Raw genomic sequence first — 24,995 nt, forward strand, 5'->3', positions numbered from 1 at the left:
AAAGAAAAAACACCCTTGTTGCACAAATTTGTGTGCTTTCAGATTCCTCATAAAAGGCTTCAGACCGGAAAGCTTTTTGAGTGAGAAATTACCTCTTTCTTAAAAACACTGTTACTTCAGAGGGAGCCGACTCTCAAAATGATTCATACTATCAACAGCTGTCCCCGTTACTTGTTACCAAGTAAGTTTTTATGCCACAATTATTTGAGTAATTATCAGTAGTGTCCAGTGCCTTAATACACCTTCGTGTAAGAGTGAAGACCAGTTGTATTATCTTTGTTTTTGTCCTGTGTAGGTATTCTTGAAGTATTATCACATCGAGTCACTGGATCGACTGCTTGAGAAGCGCCACCAGTTGGCGAACCTGGTTCAGGCCATCATTAAAGGCTGGCTAGCCAGGGCCAGATACAAGAAGCTGCTGGCACGGAGAAAGAATGGTGCTATTGTCATTCAAAAAAGTAAGAAGCAGAGAGTTTTTTTATCTGTTAAAGACACTTGACACTATCGGTAATTGTCAAAGACAAGTCTTCTCAATTGGTGTATCTCAAGTATCTCACTAAGTAAGTTTTTTTGAGTATCTACCAATCTGTGTATGACCTTTTAATTTTAGAATCATAACAAGGTTTTTTTTTCTTCCAAATCTACAGGGGTACGAGGCTGGGTTGCCAAGAAGAGATATAATGAGGTCAAGCTGAGACGATTAAAGGCAGCCATCATGCTACAAAGAGGTAAATACATCGGGCTTTATGTAGATGAGGATAGCTGAGAATGAAGGCTAAATTACCAAATTTGTTTTTAAAAAAAAACATGTCTGAATTGGCTGCTACATTTACGGCTACGGCAACACCCTTAGTAAAAGTCTAAGCCAAAGCTGTAGCCACACTTTCAGAAGTTTCTTTTTTAGTAAAACCTCTTGAGAGAAAAATTTTTTTAAGACACTGGACACCTTTGGTAATTGTCAAAGACCAGTCTTCTCACTTGGTGTATCTCAACATATGCACAAACAAATTGTGAAAATTTGAGCTCAATTGGTCGTCCAAGTTGCGAGATACAAAAAGAAAAAACACCCTTGAAGTTGTGTGCTTTCAGATGCTTGATTTCGAGGCCTCAAATCTAATTCTGAGGTCTAGAAACCAATTTCGTGGAAAACTACTTTTTTCTCGAAAACTACATCACTCCAGAGGGAGCCATTTCTCACAATGTTTTATCTATCAACCTCTCCCCATTACTCTTTACTAAGTGAGGTTTTATGCTAATAGTTATTTTGAGTAATTACCAATAGTGTCCACTGGCTAAGACAAGTTTAGAGCCCAAAAGGTAAAACCACCACAACAGGAAAGGTGAAACTTTTTCATTAAAAATCCCCAGGCAGATAAGATGAGGTGTTTGAGTTTTGCTCTTCTTTCCTTCCTTTCAAGGTTTAAGGAGGCACTTGAGACATGTGAGGAAACGGAAGGAGCTCGCTGAGAAACAGGAGAAGTCGGCAGTCTCCATCCAGGCTTGGTACCGAGGCGGCAAGACGAGACAGAAACTAGGAGAGGAGAGGAAGTACATAAAGAACGTTGTGAGGTCACAAGCAGGTTAGTGTTTTTATAGAGATGGGATGCGAACCACCATCAAAACCTTGGGCCCCAACTTCACAGAGCTGCTTAAGCAGAAAATATTGGTTAACAAGTGTCTGCTAAGCAGAATTAAGCAGGGTTCCAGTCACAAATTGTACATATGACATGGTAGTTTGGCAGGTAACATTATTACGGTAAGCATAATGTTGTGCTTGGCTATTTTTTGTGCTAAATTAAGCAGCTTTGTGAAATTGGTCCCAGGTTTGAATCTAATTGAGGTAGTCTTTGATTTAGTTTGATAAGATAATTTTTTAGAAATGTTTTTTTCTTTCTGGAATGGTTGTTTCTGCATGAGGGCGAATGAATGCAAGAGTTAAGTGGCTTGATCCCTCTGAATCCCCCTTAATCCCTTTTAATCCCAGTCCCTATTAAACCATCTTTACATTGATATTTCGTTCACTCTCCCACAAGCAACAGGAGATTAAGAAATGAAATGTTTTTAGTCCCCTTTGTTGGATGAAGTTGTAGCCAGATAGCCCATCGACTCTTGGTGTCTTTAAGACCAGAACGGACCCTCAGATTTTAAATACATCCATGATATTCTTCCTACTTTAGTCTTGTTTGCAATCTTTTTGCCAAACAATAAAATTAAAACATGCAGAGCCTGTCAAATATTTATCCTACTGTTTTCCATGTACCAAATATCATGCCTGTAAATTTGAAAATCTACATTATTCCTTATTTATGAGCAAAAATACAAGAAGTAAGTTTTTAGGGACCTTGTATTTCAACTTTATAGCCGCTCCCTTTTCCCCCAGATTCTGGTTAATTCCATGAATAATGACCCATAGATACGAAGATACATTCCATTCCCTCTGTTTTCACAAGTCATGTACAGAATACCAAACTCATTTTCTAGAAACTTGGACGGGCCCATTAAAAAATTGTTCTTCTTTCGAAGCTAACCATTTTATGCTTATGGTGATCGAACTTTAATCTTTTTTAAAATTGTGTTTATTAAGAGTTGACATCAATGTAAGGATGGTGCGTGTTGATACTTATTAACATCAAGGTCAAAGTTCATGAAGCTAGTAAGCATAACAAAATTTGCTTAGCATATTTCTCATCTAGCTAGAATTAACAGGGCACCGGTCACAATGATGTAAACTTCATTGCATTTGAGCTGTTAACCTGCTGAGCAACATTTTGTGTGCTTTAGCAATTGGTTTGTGCTGACATGCTAAAATGAACTTTGGTCTTGGTTTGCATGACTAGATCTGATTTCTTTTTTAGTTTAGTCTGCTCATTTGAAGCCATACTATATGTATGAAGAAATCGGGGAATACTATTGACTTCTATTACCACATATATCACGTATATCTTCAGTTTTGGATTTAACAAAGCACTCACAGAACTTATGTCAAGTTATTGATATCATTATAGCTATTTATATTGTGACTTTAGGATTAATAAATGCCTTAAAAGATATCTTAGCTCTTTGTGGTATCAACCCCTCGGAATGTCGCTATAAGATGTGTGATTCTGAAAACTATTATTATTGGCACATATTCTTGTCAAAAGTATTTTTCTGTAGATGTACAATTAATCAATATTTGAACAGCATCCTTTAAGATTCTTACACAAGTAGGATTGGAGCTGGTATAAATATTCTTCTACCAGCTCCTAAGAGTCGGAATCAGTGCGTATTTTTTCTTTTTTTCAGACATGAGTACTGATTGTAACTAGCATTTGCTATAAAATATAATTCATGGTCAATGGTTTTGAATATGATGTAGAAGTGACAGTATAGACCTTTATCACGGTGTGGCCATCTTGATTTTACTCCATTCTAACTGATTGTAACCAAACTGAGGCTGGAATAATAGTCTGGTGCCATGTTTGCGCAATGAATGTTAGCATTCATAAACAGGGAACATGACCAATATGGTGACAGCAGGATAAGGTCTATGGTAACCCATAAGTCAGACTTGTTCATCATACAGAGACAGCAGTGTCATTTTCATCAATGCTGCCCTCGCTTGACATTTTTTTTTTTTTTTTAGTTAAATGAGGATTTGAGGCTCTAGACAAGATAATAGCAGACAGATATACTTCAAGTAAACATTACAGTTCACTGAGAGAACAAGTAGATTTTATAACAGAATAATATTTCTAAATGCTTTCGGCGTCCAGCACCAACTTTAGACAATCAAGCTTTGGAATGAAATTATTGACTTATTATTTTTATTTATTTATAATAATCTAATTGAATGTGACATTTATTTCCATTGGTGCAAACGAAAGAAGAGTAAACAAATACAGAACAAGTATTTAAATGAAAGATAATCAAAAACTGATTCAGGAAACCCCAAAATATTAATAAAGAAATATAATAATAGCAAACCAGTTTTAATGCAAAAGGAGGCTTGTATTGAAATGCCCATAAACCAACACAAGTTACAACAATAGTAAAAACAAAAGTCGTACGAAAACATGTTAAAAAATGTTCAACCCAAAATGTTCATAACCCAGTCTGTTTTCCTTGTGGTTTAATTTTGTATACGAAAACAGCAAAAAGTATTCACTGGAACTACATCACACCTTTAAAGGAACACGTTGCCTTCGATTGGTCGAGTTGGTCTTTGAAAAGTGTTTGACACCGTTTGTTATAAAATGCATATGGTTAGAAAGATGATTTAAAAGTAGAATACAATGATTCACACAAATTTGCCTCGAAATTGCGTGGTTTTCCTGTTACTTTGCGAACTAACACGGTCGGCCATATATGGGAATTTGACTCCTATGAATGGCCGACCGTGTTAGTCGACGAGGTAAAAGGAAAACCACGCAATTTTGAGTGATACTTGTGTGGTTTATTATATTCTACTTTTAAAATATCTTTCTAACCATATGCATTTTATAACAAACGGTTACAAACGCTTTTCAAAGACCAACTCTACCGATCCAAGGCAACGTGTTCCTTTAATATCTGAATCCTTAATAGACCAACATGTCTCAAACTCTTCTCAAACTCTTTGTAGTCTCCTGACGATGACTAGAGGAAGCTAATCGAAAACTTGAGACCAAATAAGAACTCAATTCATGGCAGTAAAGTTAAAAACAAGAAGTCTTCTTGATCCACTGAGCAAAAGTAGTTTTCGACTTCCTACCTTCCACCCAGTAATTAAAAAGCAAAACATTTCTTTTCAGAAAATAAAAAGTCTCCTGAATTCCGAAATCTACTTCGCGGCAGTAGAAGCAAAACATTAAAAAAAATATATAAAAAAACATAAAAAGCAAAACATAATTCCCAAACAACAAAATCTACACAGCCATGGAACTATACACATGGTGTTATCGCAAACTGAGTACACATCTCAAAGTTCTGTTTATACACAAGGCTGCTGGTTTACCCTTCAGCATTACTGTGGATAACACATGTAAATTCAACATTTTTCCAGGAAGTGTTAAAGGGAAGGTATTCGTTGTGTACTTGGTTGTGCAGCAGCTAAGCAGCTTTCAATAGTATAAAGCATTTTGTGATTCATTTTACTTCAAAGTACATGTACATGTGGTTGCGGAAAAAAGTTATAAGTTTTTTATCCCCATAAATTTGAATCTGAGAAACCTTTAACATCAGAAATGTGTCTCAGATTGTGCATTTCAATTACAAACTATTCTTCCTGTATAAACTAAGCCACTCTGAATATTCGGCGATATTTAAAAACATTACCACCCTTTGAAGTGAAACTAATACCTCAGACAGTTTCGCTATTCCTATTGGTGGAGAGCGTATCACGTGTGTGTGTATAAACCTTTGTTTATGACCAGTAAAAAGTGTTAAAACATGGGCATGACACGGAAGTTTGCACCTGTGCTTATAAGACAGTTTCTTCATTCCTATTGGTCGAGAGCAACGGCCGAGACAGTTGTGCCACATCACACGATACGCGCGACGCGCACAGCATTCCCTTTATAAGGAGTTGTTTACCCGAGGGCCTTGACTGGGCCTTACCATTTCATAGCTGGCGGGGTGTTGTGTTGAAAGAAATCATTGACAAATTATAATTTTTGCATTTATTTTACTTTTTGACCATAAGTGTTGGTGTTTTTTGACCGAAAAGGTATTTATGAATGGGAATCAAAGTGTAGTTTAAACCTGGTTCTTGATAATTTACCTCGAGTTCGTCTTGGTAAAATTATCAAGAACCAGGCCTTGTTGGGATAAACCACTAGTTGAAAACCTTTTCACCACACAGTGATTCCCTTATTTTCACAAGTTAGAATGAGTATGGTTACAATGAGTTGGAATGGAGTAAAATCAAGATGACCACACCGTGATAAAGGTCTATACATTCCCTTTAAAGGCTCAGTTCGCCGGAACTGACGGGTCACTTTCATCCAGACGGACATAAATTGTTTTAGAGACCGTCGTTTCATTAAATCAACTCTGTGCACTGACCATGGCCTTCAAATAAAGTCACTAACCTGGTGATCCCACATACAAACACACACACAGCCACAATATTGATTTATTCTATTTTATGCAATCTTTGGAAATGTTTCCTGGCATCCTGGACCATTACTGGATGGATGCAGAGCGACTGAAATGAAGTGAATATTATCCAAGGATTTGTCTGACCCTAAAAAATGCATCAGATTTTATTTATGGTGGGGGGAGTTGATGTGCGTTTTGTTTAATGTTCTTGAGTCATCTGTTGCAATCCTTGGATGACAAAAAAAATTAAAGGGACCATCCAGAATGATTAATGGCAAAGTATACCTAAGATTAAATGTAGATGTACACAATGAAACCAACCTCTGAACATTTCATTTCAAAAAGTTTTTTTTTTTAAGATATCGCCAAAAATCTGGAGCGATTATTCTGTCCAGGCAGGAAGAATAATTCCTTATAGGTATGAACAATCTGAGAAGCAGTAATGACGCTTTTTGGATATAAAAACTCATCTATTTTTTTCTTCAAATTACCTTAATTGTAACTTTGAAGTGCAATGTTTCTCATAATGCCTTGTACTACAGGTTTTTGTTACTATAGGTAATTACTTAAAATAATTATTAGGATAAAACCTTACTTGGTAACATGTAATAGGGAGAGGTTGATAGCATAAAACATTGTGAGAAACGCCTCTCTCTGAAATTACCTTGTTTTTGAGAAAGAAGTATTTTTCCACGAATTTGATTTCGAGACCTCAGAATTAGATTTTGAGGTTTCGAAATCAAGCATGTGAAAGCACACAACTTCGTGTGACAAGGGTGTTTTTTCTTTCATTATAATCTCGCAACTTCGACGACCGATTGAGCTCAAATTTTCACAGGTTTGTTATTTTATGCATACGTTGAGATACACTAAGTTAACTTAGTGAAGGAACTAGTGAAGGAACAAAAATGTCATACTTTAAATGACCCCTGCTATTGGAATATGTGTGAGGCTTGTATGGTGTGTTTACCTAGATATCTCCTATGACCAGCAGATAAATGATTGCAAGGTAAAGGCCATTGCATACATTAAAGTGTATTTGTTTTATAATGCTGATCGAAAAACAGCCATTATTGCAGGTAGGGAGAGCTGTTAGTTAAAGTCATTCTTGTGATCAGTAGTTATGGAAAGGTTTGCGGTAACACTATGTAATGACTATCTTTAATGAGTTGGGGTGGTTGTGAAAAGAACCATTGGTTTCAACTCTGAATGTTCTGATAATACATGTAGTATGCTCTGATAGTCTTCTGGAGAAAGTGTTGTTATTCAGTACAAGTATTCCGATAAATGCAATGGTGTAAAGTAATCAAATTCAGTTTAGAGAAATAAGTGTAATGCATTTATTGGATTAATGAAAAAATGCTCTCAGTGAAGGAAAATGGGTTAGGGGGGCTTTTAATTGTAAAAGTAAAGCCGATTTGTGAAATTTCAGCCGTTCTGTACTTTCCTAAATTGATGAAGATTTGTTGACGGCATCGTCAGATGCACTTAGAAATACACTGGAGACATCTGGAGATGCTGTGACCTTGAAGACTGATACAAGAGCAACCTCCTCAGGAGACGACGGGACAAGAGGGGAAGCTTCTTCCGATGTCCCAGAGGTATCAGGCAAGAGTACGGATTCATCGTCGTCCCCGTGCCGTGAAATCTGTGAGCATCCTGCGGTGAATTGTCCAGCGGTCGTTGATGAGGAGACTCCCGACAGAGACTCCTCAGAGATCTTAATGGCCGCTGCTGATGGAACGGATAAGAGACACTCAGAGATGCCCAGTCAGACGCAGGGTTCCCCAGGGGGCAGTGCTGGGTCCTCTAAACACGATTCAATGGGGAATAATGTGCACTTGGATGCCCACTCACAAGGCGATTTAGAAGAGAATAGACACCACAAGAGGGAGGTACTTTCCGCTGAGCAGAGTGCGGTCAAGATCCAAGCAGGTTTGACCGATATTGTGGAGTTGTTGTTTGGTAACATAATAGATGGTTCTTCTTGTCGACATTTGTAGGATGTAGAGGTTTTTTATTTTTGCATGTTCATTGTCATGTGACTGTGGCATGGTTTGATGTAGTAGTGTCGTATAGATTCCTTTTTAAGTTGTGTAATGCATGTCACACATCATTGTACTGTGCTCGTGGGTATCAAAGCATGTTGATGTATTCCTTTATAACGTACCAATATTTATGTAAATTATTAAGTATTCATCTTTATTGTGATTTTTTGAGTTAACTCCTTCAATCCTCAGCCATGTTGTATGAACACAGAAGCCTTGAACACCTTTTTGCACACACAGTGCAAGGACAATGGCAGCTAGAGCACCATATATGTAGTACACAAACATTAAATCATAGTTGTTAATGCGGTAAGCAAAAGTTAAATTTGGTTTTTGAAATATATACATTCTTGTCTTGAATCTATGGGGTAGCATTTGGGGGGGGGGTGATTATGCGTTGCAGAGATAACTGATTAATCCACTTTGGGATTGAAGCAAGGGCTTTAATAGGCTATGGCTTCATTTGGTTGTGGCTTTGTTGCCTTTAGTCAATATGAATATACTGACACTGACTGACTATGGCTTAAGAGGTAATATGAAGTGATGTAGAGCCTAGTCATAGGACCACTCTGAGTCCTGACTTTATGTGTGGCCTCACCCTTCATCCAACTCTATGGAGCTCCGTGCCAAAATGAACAAACTTCTGAATTAACGGCTTTGGGATTGGCTTTGGCCGGGTCGCTGATAAGGCCTTTTCATCAGCGGTGTCACAGCAGCCAACTGCCATAAAGTGAAAGCTGCTTTATCCACAAACAGCCGGAGCAAGTGTGTAATAAAAGGCCATTGACAATGATGCGTGATACTTCACAATGGTCGCTTAATGTAATGTGTAATATCCCTGCTGACCCCCCTTCCCCGCCACAATTAACAAACAAAAACAGTGAGTTTGGGGAAAAGACTTTGGATTGTAGTCTCATATTCACAATTAAAAGTGTGGTGCTCTGTGGTGACGACCAAGAGCACACTATACCTAACAATATTACTACTACTAATAATAATAATAATTTTGGAGGCTGGTCATTATCAAGGGCAAGGAAGCGTCTACAATGTGTTTGAGCCGCAGGCTCGCCTAGGTGCTTTTGGCAGCCATCCACGTGACCCTAATACATGACAATGAAGCACAGCCTGAGATCATTGTTTGATTTTTATCTGGAGCTTGGAAAACCATAGAACCTGAAGAAGAAAAAAACCTGTGGCAATGCCTATAGAGGGATCCAATGCACAACTCTATTCACATATGGCACTGGCTGGGAATCGAACCAGGAGCCATAGTGGTGAAAAGCGAGTGCTCTACACACAAGCCAACCATGCCTCACATAATTTAATCTGTTTGTACAAACCTATTAAAGCCATTACAGAAGGTAATGGTAAAAGACTTATCTTGAAATATTATTCCATGAAATGCTTCACTTTTTGAGAAAACATTGAAACAATATCAATTCAGAATTACGGATTTATTTTAAACACATGTCTTGACACGGCGAAACGTGCAATAATAGGAGTGGGTTTTCCCGTTATTTTCTCCTGACTCCGATGACCGATTGAGCCTAAATTTTCACAGGTTTGTTATTTTATATGTAAGTTGCGATACACGAAGTGTGGGACTTGGACAATACTGTTTACCGAAAGTGTCCAATGGCTTTAATCTACTTTTCCAAAGTGTATGTGTTTTGAAAAGATGGAGCATTGGATTAATAATACACCTCAACCCTGCACCAATTAAAGATAAAATAAGATAAAAATGATAAATAGAACCATCCCTCTATGATTTGTTGTCTTCAGCAGTGTTCTAGTTGGTCTTGCACATCAGACTCAAGTTTTGATGCCCGAGTCATTGAAGTGTACGTTCGAATCCAGGTCATGACAATTGTATCCTTGGGCAAGACACTGAAACAATAATTGCCTCTTATCACTCGGTAGTAAAGGAGGGTACCTTCAAGGGTAGGGGTTACTGATGTGAATAATTGACCATAAAGACACGTTAATGTTAACTTGTTTTTGCAAATGGTGACACCCCCCCCCCCCCCCCCCCCCAAAAAGAAAAAAAAACAAAAACAACAGGTTACAATAGCACCCTGAAACGTCCTTTTTCCCATTCTGAAAACTGTGTGTGCGATTTTTATTTTTCTATGTTTTGAAGGGATTTCAACTAGTCCCTTGTATGGCCATATGGTTGGTGGGGCTGCATACTCCTAAGGAGTTGAGATGATTTAAGTAGTTCTGAAGTCCATATACATGAGGCTTTCATGCTTGGTAAAGGGCGCATTACCAATCTCTATTTTACAATATAAATTCCTATTTTAAACTTCTTTTTTTTTTAAGCTAGCAGATTGGAATGGCTGCATTTCTTCAAAACCCAATAGAGAAACAGTTCTTTAAATAAACATCCTAAGGGTCGGCAGACTTCATTATGCTTAGATCACTGGTACAGACACCCCCCCAAATAAAACCCTCAACAGGTTTTAAAGGAGGAGTCATTGACACCGATCTCTCATTATCCAGTGGATGAAATGGTACAGGTTCTTTTCAATTACCAGCTGTAATTCCCTTTAATCTTAGCGCTTGTGGCACAAACAAATAAATGACACTGTAGCACTGAATTGGAGGTTGCCAACTGATTCAAGAAGAACAAACAGAAAAACAAACTGAAGATACTCTTTCTGTCTTCGGCCCTAAGCCTTGACCATTCATCCAACCATAATTCCATGAGCCCAACTTTGCGGCGAACCGTTTGTAGTCCAATCACAATTGTTTGCTCGATCGTATTCGGCATTTTTTCACGAAAGCCGAAAAAAGAAAAAAATCCAATTAAAAGATTCCACTGTCTGTTGCTCAGGAAGGACAGTTAACTTTCCCCGAGTTCAATAGGAAAGTTTTTCCGCCTGTGTGCCCCCCAAGCCAGGGGGCGATTCGATGCGATGCGCCTGCCACGCTCCAGCAAGTTCTCCCCTTTCAACAGAAGTGATGTGTGAAAAATTGGCCATAAATTGATATTTAATTCAAAACCAAAGGGCGTAAAAACAGGCACACAAAACAGGCAGTGAGGTTTCTTAAGCCTTCCAACATTATAGGATGCTATTTTTTTAAACAAGATAAAAGATTTATAGACATTATACAGAGAGAAAGCGAAAAAAAAGAACAGCAGCAAATTGAAAGGGCCGCGGTTTGCGTGGATACAACCCCTTTGTCCACGCAAGCATTACATCGTTTTGGAGCAGTGAGCATGAATAAAGGTGATTTCATTACACTGCATAGTGTAAGGTTTTAAACGTCGACAACAAAACCAAGCGGACAGCAGGGGTGAATCAAGTTTTTGTTGAATCCAAAACCAGACAGTTAAACAAAACATAATCCAGTCGTCGTCTCCGACTCACATCTTACAATACAATCCCATTTGTGAGCATCCTGTATTTTCGCGAGAGTATAACTGTTAGGAAGTCATGTAAATTGATTTTCCATTGGGCAGGAGCGAGAAAAGAGAAGCCAAAGAAAAGACAGGCAGTCATTTCAAATTGATATTTGATTAACAGGAAGCACATTAAACACTCTGTATAGAGCTAAACACGGTAGATTTACCAAGGAGAGCGTTCCGATTTCACGCCCCAACGATGCCTCATTAAGGGTTGGAGCTACCGTAGCTGGCAAGTGTGACACAATACAAAATATACATCGAGCATAAGGCAGTACGCTAGATCTTTAATCTCGACCAAGTCGTTGTCCAGTTTGTGTTTGATTAACGACCATTTTGAATACATGAGTGCAGTTTTCGCCTCGCTAATCGTCAATGAAAAATTTGTGCTGTTTTTTTTTTGATGGGGCCAAAACCCTATTGCTGTGGTTTTGTGGTAGGGTTTCAAAGATATTCTCAAGGATTTATGTTTTATTCATGAAACTTCCATACAAAATTCATTTTTATTGAATGACAATGAAATAAAAAAAAGATTGGTATGTTTTTGTTTTTTTAAAGGGTTTAACATAAGATTAAAATGTTTGGCAGGGGATGACTTGCATTTGAAACTGGGTCGAAGTTTCCGGATGATTAGTCTTATAAATTCTTTTCAAAAGATCCAAAAAGCTTTTCTGCAAGCACAAAATCAAAGCTTAACAGAAAATATTTATTATTTTTTGTTATGAGAGGTTGCCTCATATCACAAGGCCGGACGGTCATTTCAAAGTGTGGGCTACACTTTTAACTGATTTGGGCTATCGACCTAAATCAACTGTCACCAGGGGCACGTTTCCGCCTACAACTGGGGCTCAAACAGGGTACCCCCTTCACAGTCCTTGTAAGGATATAGGCATGGGGTATCATCCTCTAGGAGCCTGGCTGGTAGAGCAGAGTGAACTACCTTCCCAACTTTTTATGAAGCAATGAAGAGCACTGATGTCATGACCGGGTATCAAACCCACCCTCTGCTGCTGACAACACCACAACTTGAGTTCAGTGAAATAGAGCCCTTGGCATCGACACATAATATCTAAAATATGTTTATTCCCATTTGTTTCATCACCAGTCACTCTTAACAGCACTTTTTGTTGCACTCTTTCCGCTTGGGTAGCAATGTCAAATCATTATCACTTTCTGTTTATAGGCTCCTTTTTATATTCCATTTATTTCATTGTAAAATTTGACAACACTTCTTAAACACTTCTTAAACACTTCTTAAACACTTCTTAAACACTTCTTAAACACTTCTTAAACACTTCTTAAACACTTCTTAAACACTTCTTAAACACTTCTTAAACACTCTTTAAACACTCTACGTCTTGCAAAATACAAATGTTTTGTATAATGTGCAAATATTTCAGTGTGGATGGAAATAGGGCCTAAGGCTATACACCCTTCTTCCAGGCTCACAAAGTACTTTTTACCAGTAACAAAAAAGGCTTTATTCCCGATGCAAATTTAACATCTATTATATCATTGCGGTACCCGCTGCAAAAGCGTAGGATTTTAACTGTCTCTATAGCTACCGGGCAATCTCGGTGGTTTAGTTGGTAAGACACTGCTCTAGAATGGCAAGGGTCGTGGGTTCGAATTCCACCCGAGTAATATGTCTGTGTTATTTTTTCACAAGACTCGGGAAAGTACAGAGTATACAGTGCTAACACACATCGGTGTATGGGTAAACACCAAAATTAATATTCTTTATCCCCGATGCAAATTTAACATAAAGTCTGTAAGCAATAAAACGGCTCGTACAAACAAAGAATTACGCCAAAGAGATGTTTGTTCATTCCCATGCAGAATTTAATCTTCATATGATGACTAATGAATTGCAGAAATCAAACTTTCACATTACACATTTATTGCCTACGCAGTTTCTCCGGTAACTTTTTGTGTCTGTTCTTCTTCCATGCAAAGAGCGATATTATTTGTTAAATTTCTCTCTTGTTAATCATTGTTCGATATGAGGTGTCATTAGAGTTACATAGATCATGATGTTTCCATTCATACAGTATTATTCTACTAGAACATTACATTATGGTAACATTTCTTGCAGGAAAAGTTCATGTTGTTTCGCTCTTTTTTTTTTTCTTTTTTTTTTTCTTTTTTTTTTTTTTTTTTTTTTTTTTTTTGGGGGGACCAAATCCATATAACCAAGTTATTATATTTTGAATTGTTATAACTTGTTAATGCATTGTTCAATTGGTGTGCCTTCTGTGTATAAACTAACAAAGATTTAAAACACTGAAATGTTGTTTATGGGGCTTTGTCGTCATGATCAGGGGCTGTACATGGAACTATCCCCCCCCCCAGTCCCTTCATGTGCAAGCGATCTGCCTCTTCATAAATTTGATATGGAGAGAGGGAACACTTGTGTCCTTAAGCAAGACACATAACCATTGCTTCATCCTTCGGATGGGACGTAAAGCCGTTGGTCCCATGTGTTGTGTAAACGCATGTAAAAGAACCCCGTGCACTTATCGAAAAGAGAAGGGGTTCGCCCCGGTGTTCCTGGCTGGATTGGCAGCATATTGCGCCACAGCACCTTGTAAACCATAACATGGTGCTTAAGGATTAGGTCTTATATCTCAAAATTCGCCCCACTCCTTGCAGTAATAATACCTGGCGCTATGTATCCTTTGGCAAAAGGCGCGTTATAAATACGGTTATTATTAACGCATGCAGTAATTGGTGAGAGTTCATAGTTCAATGTACAGCCACAGGCCTGCTTTGAGCATGATGACATAGCCCCTTTTAGCCACAAGGGTTGTCCAAAATTGTCAACATTTTAAAGGTTCTACAAAGAATAGTACCTACTATGTTATAGGACCCCCCCCCCCTCCACGTAACTTAATACTTGCCAACTTACCAAATTTAACATTCGTCATATTCATTTCTTGCAGTGGCAAGAGGTTTCCTCGCGAGGCGAGAATTCAAACGGACCAATGAGCAGCGACAATGGAGAGCGGCGCTTCTTATCCAACGATGGCTTCAAATGTGGAAGAAACGCTCGCTGTACAGGAAGCTTCAAGGTTTCATCTCACAACAAGAGACTTGGAGGATATACTTCTTTCTTCAAGTAAGAATATAGTTTTAAAAAAAGAAGATGGAACACCTTGAGGAAAACAATTTACCAAAATAAGCCTATTGACATGCAACTGTTAACTACCTTGTAGCAAGGGATCACACCAAAGTTTAGGATAACACCTGGGAAGCGGCAGCAGAGGGATTACCTTAATAAGGAGATGCAACTTTTTAATTCAGATATCAAATGAGGAGAAGTGACTGGGAAGATTTTAAATGATTTTGGCTTAAAGAAAGAAAAAATGTACTAGAGCAGCAAGGATTGGAACCAGTGACCTCCATATTTAACATACTGACGCTTGACCGACTGAGCTATCCAGCCCTATGTTGGCGGTCTTTCTATGTTTTCATATCTTTGTTTGGGGCTGCCAGTCAGAAGCCATACAGCAGTTAACTGCGGTGCAACCAAGTTCACCATAATATCTGGGAAATGGCAGCCAGAGATCACCTTAAGGGGATGCTACTTTTTATTGCGGATTTCAAATAATAAACCACAAGGAAAACTTACTGCGACAATTTTGTGGTTGAACAAAGAAAAATTTACTAGAGCGGGATTTCAACCAACAACCTCTGTGCCGGTGCTCTACCAACTGAGCTATCTAGCCCTTTGTTGGCAGCCTCCATATTTTGTCAATATTTTTAGCAAACCGTATTTAATTTACTCTTCCAATTGGCCGTCGAAGTTGCGAGATAATAAAAGAAAAAACACCCTTGTCACACGAAGTTGGGTGCTTTTTAGATGGTTGATTTCGATACCTCAAATTCTAAATCTGAGGTCTCGAAATCAAATTGGTGGAAAACTACATGTACTTCTTTCTCGAAAACTATGTTACTTCAGAGGAAGCCGTTCCTCATAATGTTTTATACTATCAACAGCTCCTCACTACTCGTTACCAAGTAAGGTTTTTTGCTAATAATTATTTTGAGTAATTACCAATAGTGTCCACTGCCTTTAAATCGCGTTTAACTCTTTTTGTAGATGGAAAACTACGGGGCAGGATTTCATCAGCTAGCAGAGAGGACTAACACTCCTATACCCTTAGCTGATATTAAGTTCCAAACAGCCGTTAGGACCGGCCTAACGGAGCTCTCGGAAAGACGTCTTAAACATATACAAAGGTCTCATGATATTAAGACGCCGTACTCACCGGAAGATGAAGCTTACTACGACGGCTTCGGAGATGGGAGACTAGATCAGAAGGTGTACCGGCGGAGTGGCACACAGTCTGGGTGAGTGCCCCTCTAGTGGTAAAAAAGGGACAGTTTTAAAGGAGAGTTACAAATCACGATTCCTCGCTTGTACGTGCAAGCCCTGAATTTCTGCGCTAGCCTTGTAAGCGTAGAACGCCTAGTAACGTGGAGTATGCATGCGCAGAAGCCAAAATTTGATGCTTACCCGTGAAATAGGCTTGCCGTAAGCACAGAATTCCCTGCTTCCGTAAGCGCCGATTCCTTGCTTACGGTAAGCAGAGCCATGAAATTGGGCCCATGTCATAACCAATTACTGTTTCGGTCAATGGCCAGTGATCAACCAATGGCAAGTTCAATAGTCACAGTTATTGGTTACGACAGCGAAAACACATCCCCTGACAGATATAGTGATACTACTGCAAACTAGTGTAGTGTACAAACAGCATGACAATGTGAGGTCAAAGGTCAACTGTCAAGAAACTAGCTGGTTCTAAATAAGCCAGTACCTCATGCGCCTTGAAGTGTGACTTCAGATGTTTAGGCTAAGTTGCAAACAGACTCTTGAAGAGGAGACTTGCCTGTGAACTTTGACCCATCCGCCTATCAAATGAACGTATCAAATGAACAAGCAAAAAATAATCTTGAAACACTGAAATCATTATAAATTGTTATGTTTGCCAAGTTTTTAAAGCAACACAAGTTCTCAAAAGAACATTATCTACTACGGCAAGTAGATACACACATGGTATTACTGAAACCAAATATTAATACATCACCATGCAATGCCTCAAATCCAATACAACTTTTTTATCACTTGACAGAGAGTTGAAGGAAATCAGTTCGTCCAACGACAGTGATTATTACAACAGAATAGCGTCTGGTGTGGACTGTGATTCGCTCAGTGCCGAGGTCAAGCAAGAGTCAGCGAGCAGAAGGTCGTCCCGAAATACTGAAAATCATGAAAGGTAGGTCCTTTTAAGCTCCTTCCATTCCATTCGGATCTGATAGACGCACATTGAGGCGCCCTTGAGCTTCGAGGCAAATAAATCTTTTCAGTCATGTTCAAAAGTTCTGCCGTTTTGAATCATGGACTTGCCTAGTCAGGATCTTTCTGCTCTTAAATAAGACACTTCAGCACAATTACATTGACTACTGGATGGGAAAATTATAAAGTCAAAGGTCCCGTATGAATACCCCGGTCACATATCCTTGAAGAGTAGGGTTTTGCCTTCGGTTTTCATAGGTTCCCAATTTCCTGTCATACCATTTTAGGGCAGGAATATTATTTGTATTCTCGGGCTCTGTTGTGGTTCAATTAGAAACCTTACAAACAAGGAGGTGTATGTAACCTCTTGCTTAAGTTTGGGACAAAACTTGTTAAATCTGACAAATTCGGTCATGCTTCCTTTTCGTCATGCTTCCTTTTCGACAATGTGGATACAAACTTACTTCAGTAAACAAACCAGAGCTTGTCACACCAAAGTGTAAAACACAACGCTATTTATTTTAAAGTGGCTTTATATGTGATGTTTATGTTTTTATGTTCTTTTGCCCATTTTTATTTTAATTTAAAAATTTTTGATCATCATTTTTAATATTTGGTAATTTGATTGCATATAGCATTTTTCACAGTTTTGTAAATTTGAATTCGTTTCGGCTTCCAGGCTGCTTTAATTCGCATAAAACCATAAGAAGTTACCTTTACTTTTTTTTTTACAGTGATTCCCCCGCACGGGGTTTTCTCCACGGGTTCGGTTACCATGACACAGATGAGATTGTGGTAGATAGTCCACCACATGAAGCGTCTCACCTACAATGGAAACAGGTAGGAGAAGGTGCTACGTGATTAAGAGATGAGATTTCATTCCGCATCAGCGGTAATCACAGAAAATGATCGGCAACACTTGATGGGGTTTTTGCTTGGGTGTCATGCCTTAGGGGTAGTTTTACAGAATTTCTTTAAGCAATCAAAATTGCATAGAGCAGAAGAATTCTGCTAAGCAGAAAATTTCAGTATGACACGTGATGTATGCTGTTTTTGTGATGGGTGTCTAATGATGCGGAACACTTGATGTTTTTTTTGCTTTGGTGTTGTTTTTGTTGTGCTCTTGGGGGGGGGGGGTCCAGAACTGCTATAGGTGGCCAAAACTGCTTAGAGCAGAATAATTCTGCTGAGCTGAAAATTTCAGTTTGACACGTGATGTATACTGATTTTTTGATTGATTTACTACTAAATGCTACTAGCAGTGTGCTAAGCAAAATGCTAGTGCTTACCTTTTTTAACACTATATTCCCATCTAAACCCACTTTACCAAGAGCAATTTCAGAAGTCCTTACAAATTGACCTTATAGTACTGAGCAGAAGAATTGTAGTTATGTGTTTTTAACTGGCAATTATTTGTAAACTATTGTTTTTAAACCAATAATACGCAACTGTGGTCTGATTCTTGAGTGCATTTTGTACATTGGAATATACTTTTAATTTTGTTATTTTGCTACTGATTGTTTATCTTCAAATTGAGCCTGGTTATATGCTCTTATAGGGGAATTTTTAATGAAATATTTTCCATTGTTGTGTGTTTTTCTTATCAGTCAGCAAGTACATAACTGTCATATTTTATAATGGTGTGTATTTATGTGTATTGATTGTTAGTGTTACTCTCTTGTTTTGTCTTGGATTCGCCATTTTTACCACTTTAAAATTGGTTATTTTTTCCCACTTGATGAAATGTTTAGTCAGGCAATAAGTTTGATTTATCATAATCCATTACAAATAGTAAAATACTCATCACTATGTAAAGCAAGGGTTATTCTTCGATTTTACAGTTGATGTAAGTTGGATATTAAATACTTGATTTTACAAATAGTAGTTTTCTCATAGAAGATATATTTGAAGACTCGTCCAACATTTCCTTTTTATTTTTTCGTTGGCAGCAATCCCCAAGGCATGGAGCATCAAATCATGTAGATATGAATGCAAATCCAACAGACAGGGTGAAGTTTTCATCATCTCAACAATCCAATGGTGGAGATTCCCTAAGCACTGGCAGCGTACACAGAATGTTTGGTCATGAGAGTGACGACACAGAGCACCACAACGATAATGAACATGTGAGGTCAGTAAAGCTGAATCAGCCACAGCAGCAGGAGGCGCAGTCTAGTATCCAGCATCACGCATATCCCACCCAGCACAGACAGTCACCCCAGAAACCTCCTACTAACATGCACCCGCTCTTACATGCTAAAGAGAAAGAGTTGAGTAAGCACCCTCGGTATAACCCGCAGCAGCAACCAGCGCACCAGCAACCAGCGCAGCAGTTACCAGCGCAACAGCAACCAGCGCACCAGCAACCAGCGCATTGGCGACCAGTGCATTGGCAACCAATGCAGCTACCAAACCCAGCACAGCGGCAACCAGCGCGGCAATTTCCAAACCCAGCGCAGCAGCCAAAAGAAGCACAGCAGCAACCGGTGCAACAGCAACCAGTGCAACAGCAACCAGTGCAGCAGTTACCAAACCTAGCAAACCTTGTGCAGCTACCAAACCTAGTGCAGCAGCAACCAGTGCAGCAGCTAGCGCAGCAGCAACCAGCGCAGCAATTTCCAAACCCAGCACAGCAGCATTTAGCGCAGCAGCCAAAAGAAGCACAGCAGCAACCGGTGCAACAGCAACCAGCGCAACAGCAACCAGTGCAGCAGTTACCAAACCTAGCAAACCCTGTGCAGCCGACAAATCCAGCGCACCAGCAACCAGCGCAGCAGCAACTTCCAAACCCAGCACAGCAGCAATCAGCGCAGCCGCCAAAACCTGCGCAGCAGCAACCTGCCCGGCAGCAACCAGCGCTGCAGCAACCCAACCCATCACAGCAGCAACTGACTAACACACACCAGCAGGAGAACCAGATAGACACCAAGTTACTGCAGCAAAAACAGCAACAGCAACTGCAGGAGAAAACACAAGTGACTGATAGTGCACAGCCAGTCTTTATCAATGGTAACGCTAGCAATAACACAGTCAGTGACCCTAAGAATTCCTTGGTAAACAGCCAAAATTCCCTGAGGACTAAACTCGTGTCATTTGCCGAGGATGAAGACAAAAGCAGTGACAAGGAGCAGAAAAACAAAATGTAAATATATGTATATTTTTTTTTTCAAAGGCGTCTTTTTATAGAGGTTGAGAAAATAGACATAGCGGTTGCAAACTGCTTGCCAACTAAAAAGGAACTATGATATAAATACTGACAATACATGTAGGTAATGGCCGGATGTTTTGACTATTATTATTATTATTTATTCGGCCATTTCACAAAGAACAATAGCAATACCTGTAATTGCAAATAAGATTATAGTAATAGGAAAAGTATGTATGAGCAGAACTACATGAAGGCATACATGCTAAATAATGGCAACTAAAGCACTGGTCCTGAATGAAGAAGACTGACATAAGGTTTGGATACAACAAGAAACATGTGAAGAATAGATGAGAGAGTATGGTAGATTGGGAAAGGACAGACAGGAAACAGGGTGGGAGAGGGAAGAGCAGGGAACTAGGGACAGAGACAACCCATTTCAAGCTGACCGAGATTAACAAAAGAGTATTTAAAAGAGTATTAAAGAGTAGTAGCAGAGTCTTTCTCAAAGGCTGAATAGCAACACAACAATCATGAACAGGTATACTGGGTTTTATTTGGCTTCTGTGCCCTTTCTGCCAAAATCTTGTCGCTGTCAGGGTTTTATTTTATATAACGTGAGAACCCCAAATGGAAGCTGTGCTGAATGGGTCACCCAACTTAAAGACCAGAGACACTATTGGTAATTCTCAAAGACTGGTCTTCTCACTTGGTGTATCTCAACATATGCATAAAATAACAAAACTGTGAAAATTTGAGCTCAATTGGTGGTCGGAGTTGCGAGGTATCAATGAAAGAAAAAACACCCTTGTCACACGAAGATTTCGGGACCTCAAATTCTAAATCTGAGGTCTTGAAATCAAATTTGTGGAAAATTACTTCTTTCTCGAAAACTACGTTGCTTCAGAGGGAGCTGTTTCTCACAATGTTTTATCCTATCAACCTCTCCCCATTACTTGTAATCAAGAAAGGTTTTATGATAATAATTATTTTGAGTAATTACCAATAGTGTCCCCTGCCTTTAAACGTTTTTTTTTTAAATAAATTGATTAAATTTGTGCCATACACAATTCACTTGAATCAGCTAAACATTGACACCAAACTTCACAAAAAGTCCTTTCTGATAAAAAAAACAGGGAGTCTATTCCCGTCAAAATCATTAATATTTCCCCGGTGACATAATTATATTGATCATATCTGCTTAAAATTATTTCACAATAGAAGTATTGTAACATAAGTACAAGACCTCTGTGCTACAGAATTTTGCAGGTCACTTTTTCGCATCAGTTATTTTGTTTTTTGTGGCCATGAAGAAGCATGTTGACATTTATTACATCATCTTAACCAGTCATCTGTGTTGATATTCAGAATACGCCTCACAACAATCCAGAGAATGAATGGAAAATCAACTATCTGTTCTCTGAAGCGAATACTACACCCCCCCCCCCCACCCCCCAAGGCACTTCGTTAAGACAAAAAGATATCGCAAAACAAAGAACCCGGCGATTTCTGATTTGCAGTGGAATCATAACATGGTCGGCTGATCAGAGATTTGGCTATTGCCTGGAGCGGGATGAGGGTGCCTGAGTCAATGCACTGTGACACTATGTCATGACATGGCCCTACAACAAGTCAAACGGAAATTAGTAGTAAGAAGATACTTTAAAAAAATTGTAAATTTGTGGGTACAGCTATGTATTAAATCTCTTTTGTGGGAGTGTTGGGTCTGAAAAGAGTTGTTGGTGTCTCTTAAATCCTTTTTACACGACAGCAGTTTAGCAAGGGTCTGTTGCTTAATTTTAGCATGGTTGCAAAACTGCACCTGTGTTAAAGGACAACAAGGTTTATACTGTCCATAAAGGAGGGCAAATATGAGATTTCACTATTGGGACTGTGGACCATACTACATTGTTGCCCTTCACAAAAAGTGCAATTTGTAAACCTTCACACAACTATGCTAAAATTAAGCAAGGGACCCCTGCTAAATTACCATCGTGTGAAAAGGACTTTAGCAAACCAGTAGTGTTTGTCCTGCAAAGATTGTTGTCTTTTCACAAAAGGTACATTAATTTGTAAAATTGTCCAACCTTGCTGCAATTTAGCAAGGCTTAGCTAAATTGCTATCATGTGAAAGTGGCTTAAGGCGAAGTATAGGACTGTCCCATCCCCAACCTTCGGCTCACTGATCTGAATGTTCATATCAGCACCCAATCCTTCAGAGAAATAGTTTTATTGTAAACAGGATGGGAAATAACTAGGAATTCTTTGTCAGGGATGAGATTGTTCAGTCTTTTGGCTGAATTCAGTCTTTTTATGTCGGCCTGGTGAAGAAAATCAGACAATATTTGTGTCCACTAATAAAGAAATCCTGCTCATTGGTCTACTCCTCTAGTGCTTTGGATACTGTTTCCAAAAGCTCTATGAAATCTATAACCCCAGGGGTTACCAAATAGTAGAAATGCCAATATTTCAACATACCTTTGAATTTGTATCCAAGTTTCAGACTTTTTCGTTAGTAATGACTCTCACCCCTGGTAAGTGGAAAATGGCGATCGTAAGCACAGAATTCAGCGGTAAGCAGAGCCCTGACATTGTGTCCTGATTTCTAGTTTCAGACTTTTTTTCTCATCATTGATGATCAATTACTCTCACCTTTGGACATATTATAATAATGTTTGTTTGTTTGATTGTTTTTTTCGTGCTCAGAACTTCAACAGGACAGAGCAAGCGTAAGGAAATCCTTGTGTCCAATGATGGCACATTTGATGTCAAAGTGTTGCTCCGCAAGTCAACCCAGAGAGCTATCCTGATGTCTTGAAATCCTTCAAATGGAAAAGGAGCATCGAACTGTCGATCCTTTGAACCCAAAACCAGTTGGGATTCGAACCCACAACCTTTGGGATTCAAACTCACAGGCTTTGAGGATTTCAAATAGCAATCAGTGGGATTCAAACCTACAGCTGAAAGGATTTTGACCCACAACCCTTGATGATTCAATCAAAACTTTTTGGAATATGAAACAGCAATCTTTAGGGATTCGAACCCCAACCGTTGTGATCTGAACCCACAGGCTTTGAGGATTTAAAACTGCAATCAGTGTGATTCGAACCTACAGCTTATTGGATTTTGACCCACAGTCTTTTCTGATTCAATCACAACCTTTTGGAAAAATATGAAACAGCAATCTTTAAGGATTCGAACTCACAACCTTAGGGATTCAAAACCACAGGCTTTGAGGATTTGAACTGCAATCAGTGGGATTTGAACCTACAGCTGAAAGGATTTTGACCCACCTTAGGGATTCGAACCCACAGGCTTTGAAGATATGAACCAGCAACTTACAGGGAATCGAGCCAACAAACTTAAAATAGCAGTAGTTTTGATAGCTTAATGATTTGAACCCTCAACCTTAAGGGCGATGATTCAGCAACATATTATGGGTTCGAACCCATAACCTTTGAGAAATCAAACCCACAACATTTAGGTATATTAACCAGCAATCTTTATGGATTCAAACCCACAACTTTTGTGAGATATCATCCAGCACCCTCTAGGGATTCGAACCTAAAACCTTCGAGAATTAAGAGAGCACTGGCTAATGACCTTGCTTCACCCATTGAGACGCAACCTGTCATCAGAAATACGTAGTTAAATAACGGTTTATGGATTATTGAAGTTGTTAAGAGTCTTTGCAATAAATTGGCTTGTTTTCTATCAAATCGCCTTTGACTCAAGCAATACAATACTCAAGTGTCAAATCTATGTCTCCTTCAAAAGGAGGCATGTTATATTTTACTATTCGAAAGTCATGAATGTTGTTTGTATTTATCGAGGAAGCTCACAAAGTTTGCGATACCCGATTTGTGAAGATTTTCATACTTGGGAGCATTTTATTACCAGTTGGCTTTGTTTTAACCATGATGCTGCTGTTTGGTATTAGTAAGTGGCATTATTAACTTTTTACGAGTTGGGACCACAATTTTGCAAATCTTGTAAAGAAATTCGTCATGATAAACTCGTCATGAAAATTATTCACAACAAGTTCTTTGCTAATGTCACTCCATAGTTTTATTTGTGCACTTTACAAATCTATTTATTCACAGTTTGTTTACTGCTTTTTCGTCACATATAAAAACAAACGTGGGCTTTGATAGTCAACATGATTGACTGCACATCACAGTATTCCAAATTTATCGTTAACATAAACTGACTTATGCAGAACTAGTACCCTTCGATAATTCATATAAAGGCACTGGACACGTTTGGTAATTGTCAAAGACCAGTATTCTCACTGGGTGTATCCCAACATGTGCATAAACTATTAAACAAACTTGAGTATGAATATTTCGGCTCAATTGGTCATTTCATCAAAGTTGCCAGTTAGAAAATAAAGAAAGAAAACACCCTTGTTGCACAAAGTTGTGTGCTTTCAGATGCCAGATTCTTAGATTGAAATGTTTGAGTGAGAAAATATCTCTTTCTCGAAGAGGGAGGCGTTTCTCGCAATGTGTTATACTATCAAAAGCTCTCCATTGCTTGTTACCGTGTAAGTTGTTATGCTAATACATGTATTTATATTGAGTAATTACAAAACGTGTCCAGTGTCTTTAACAAAACACTCCACTCTTGTTATAGAACCCGTTGTATTGGGGATAAGTAATCTATTTTCTTTCTCTTTAATTAAACATATACTAATTTTATAGTTAATTTTGTATCAGTGTATGCGTGTATATATAAATACCAAATATATTTTTTAGTTCAGTTGCAAAAAGTGTCTTCAATTTTGCAGTATACAAATTCCAGATAATTTGAATCGAATTTATGCACTTTTGGAAGTTTCTTTATTTGTTTCTTTTGAAGAAAATATTTATAAGATGTATTTAATTATTATATTTAAATATAGATTTTATTTCTAATTTAATGAATTTTCCTAGCAAGTGAGCATTTAAGATGAAGATCAGTACCTATAACATGACAATTCTTAATTTGTATAAAAAAAAAAAAAAAAAAAAAAAAAAAAAAAACATTTTGCCA

At 38.5% G+C, this 24,995-nt stretch overlaps 1 protein-coding gene across 7 annotated transcripts in view; it reads left to right on the top strand.

The window, feature by feature from the left end:
- The window catches only part of LOC117291436 (myosin-IIIb-like), a 64,736-nt gene extending 40,355 nt beyond the window's left edge, over window positions 1-24,381 (top strand). For 5 of the 7 annotated variants that reach the window (XM_033773113.1, XM_033773116.1, XM_033773117.1 and 2 more), the window contains 10 exons: window positions 296-458; window positions 648-728; window positions 1,419-1,580; window positions 7,522-7,995; window positions 14,460-14,635; window positions 15,620-15,870; window positions 16,653-16,796; window positions 17,551-17,656; window positions 18,766-19,958; window positions 22,668-24,381. In XM_033773113.1, the coding sequence (XP_033629004.1) occupies window positions 296-458; window positions 648-728; window positions 1,419-1,580; window positions 7,522-7,995; window positions 14,460-14,635; window positions 15,620-15,870; window positions 16,653-16,796; window positions 17,551-17,656; window positions 18,766-19,958; window positions 22,668-22,779 (2,862 nt within the window). In that variant the 3' untranslated portion in view covers window positions 22,780-24,381. The remainder of the gene's footprint in view (window positions 1-295; window positions 459-647; window positions 729-1,418; window positions 1,581-7,521; window positions 7,996-14,459; window positions 14,636-15,619; window positions 15,871-16,652; window positions 16,797-17,550; window positions 17,657-18,765; window positions 19,959-22,667) is intronic. The other 2 variants (XM_033773120.1, XM_033773119.1) reach the window with 2 other exon arrangements.
- Window positions 24,382-24,995: the final 614 nt, after the last annotated feature.

The sequence above is a fragment of the Asterias rubens genome, chromosome 6 (assembly GCF_902459465.1).
Source record: "Asterias rubens chromosome 6, eAstRub1.3, whole genome shotgun sequence".
NCBI lineage: Eukaryota > Metazoa > Echinodermata > Asteroidea > Forcipulatida > Asteriidae > Asterias > Asterias rubens.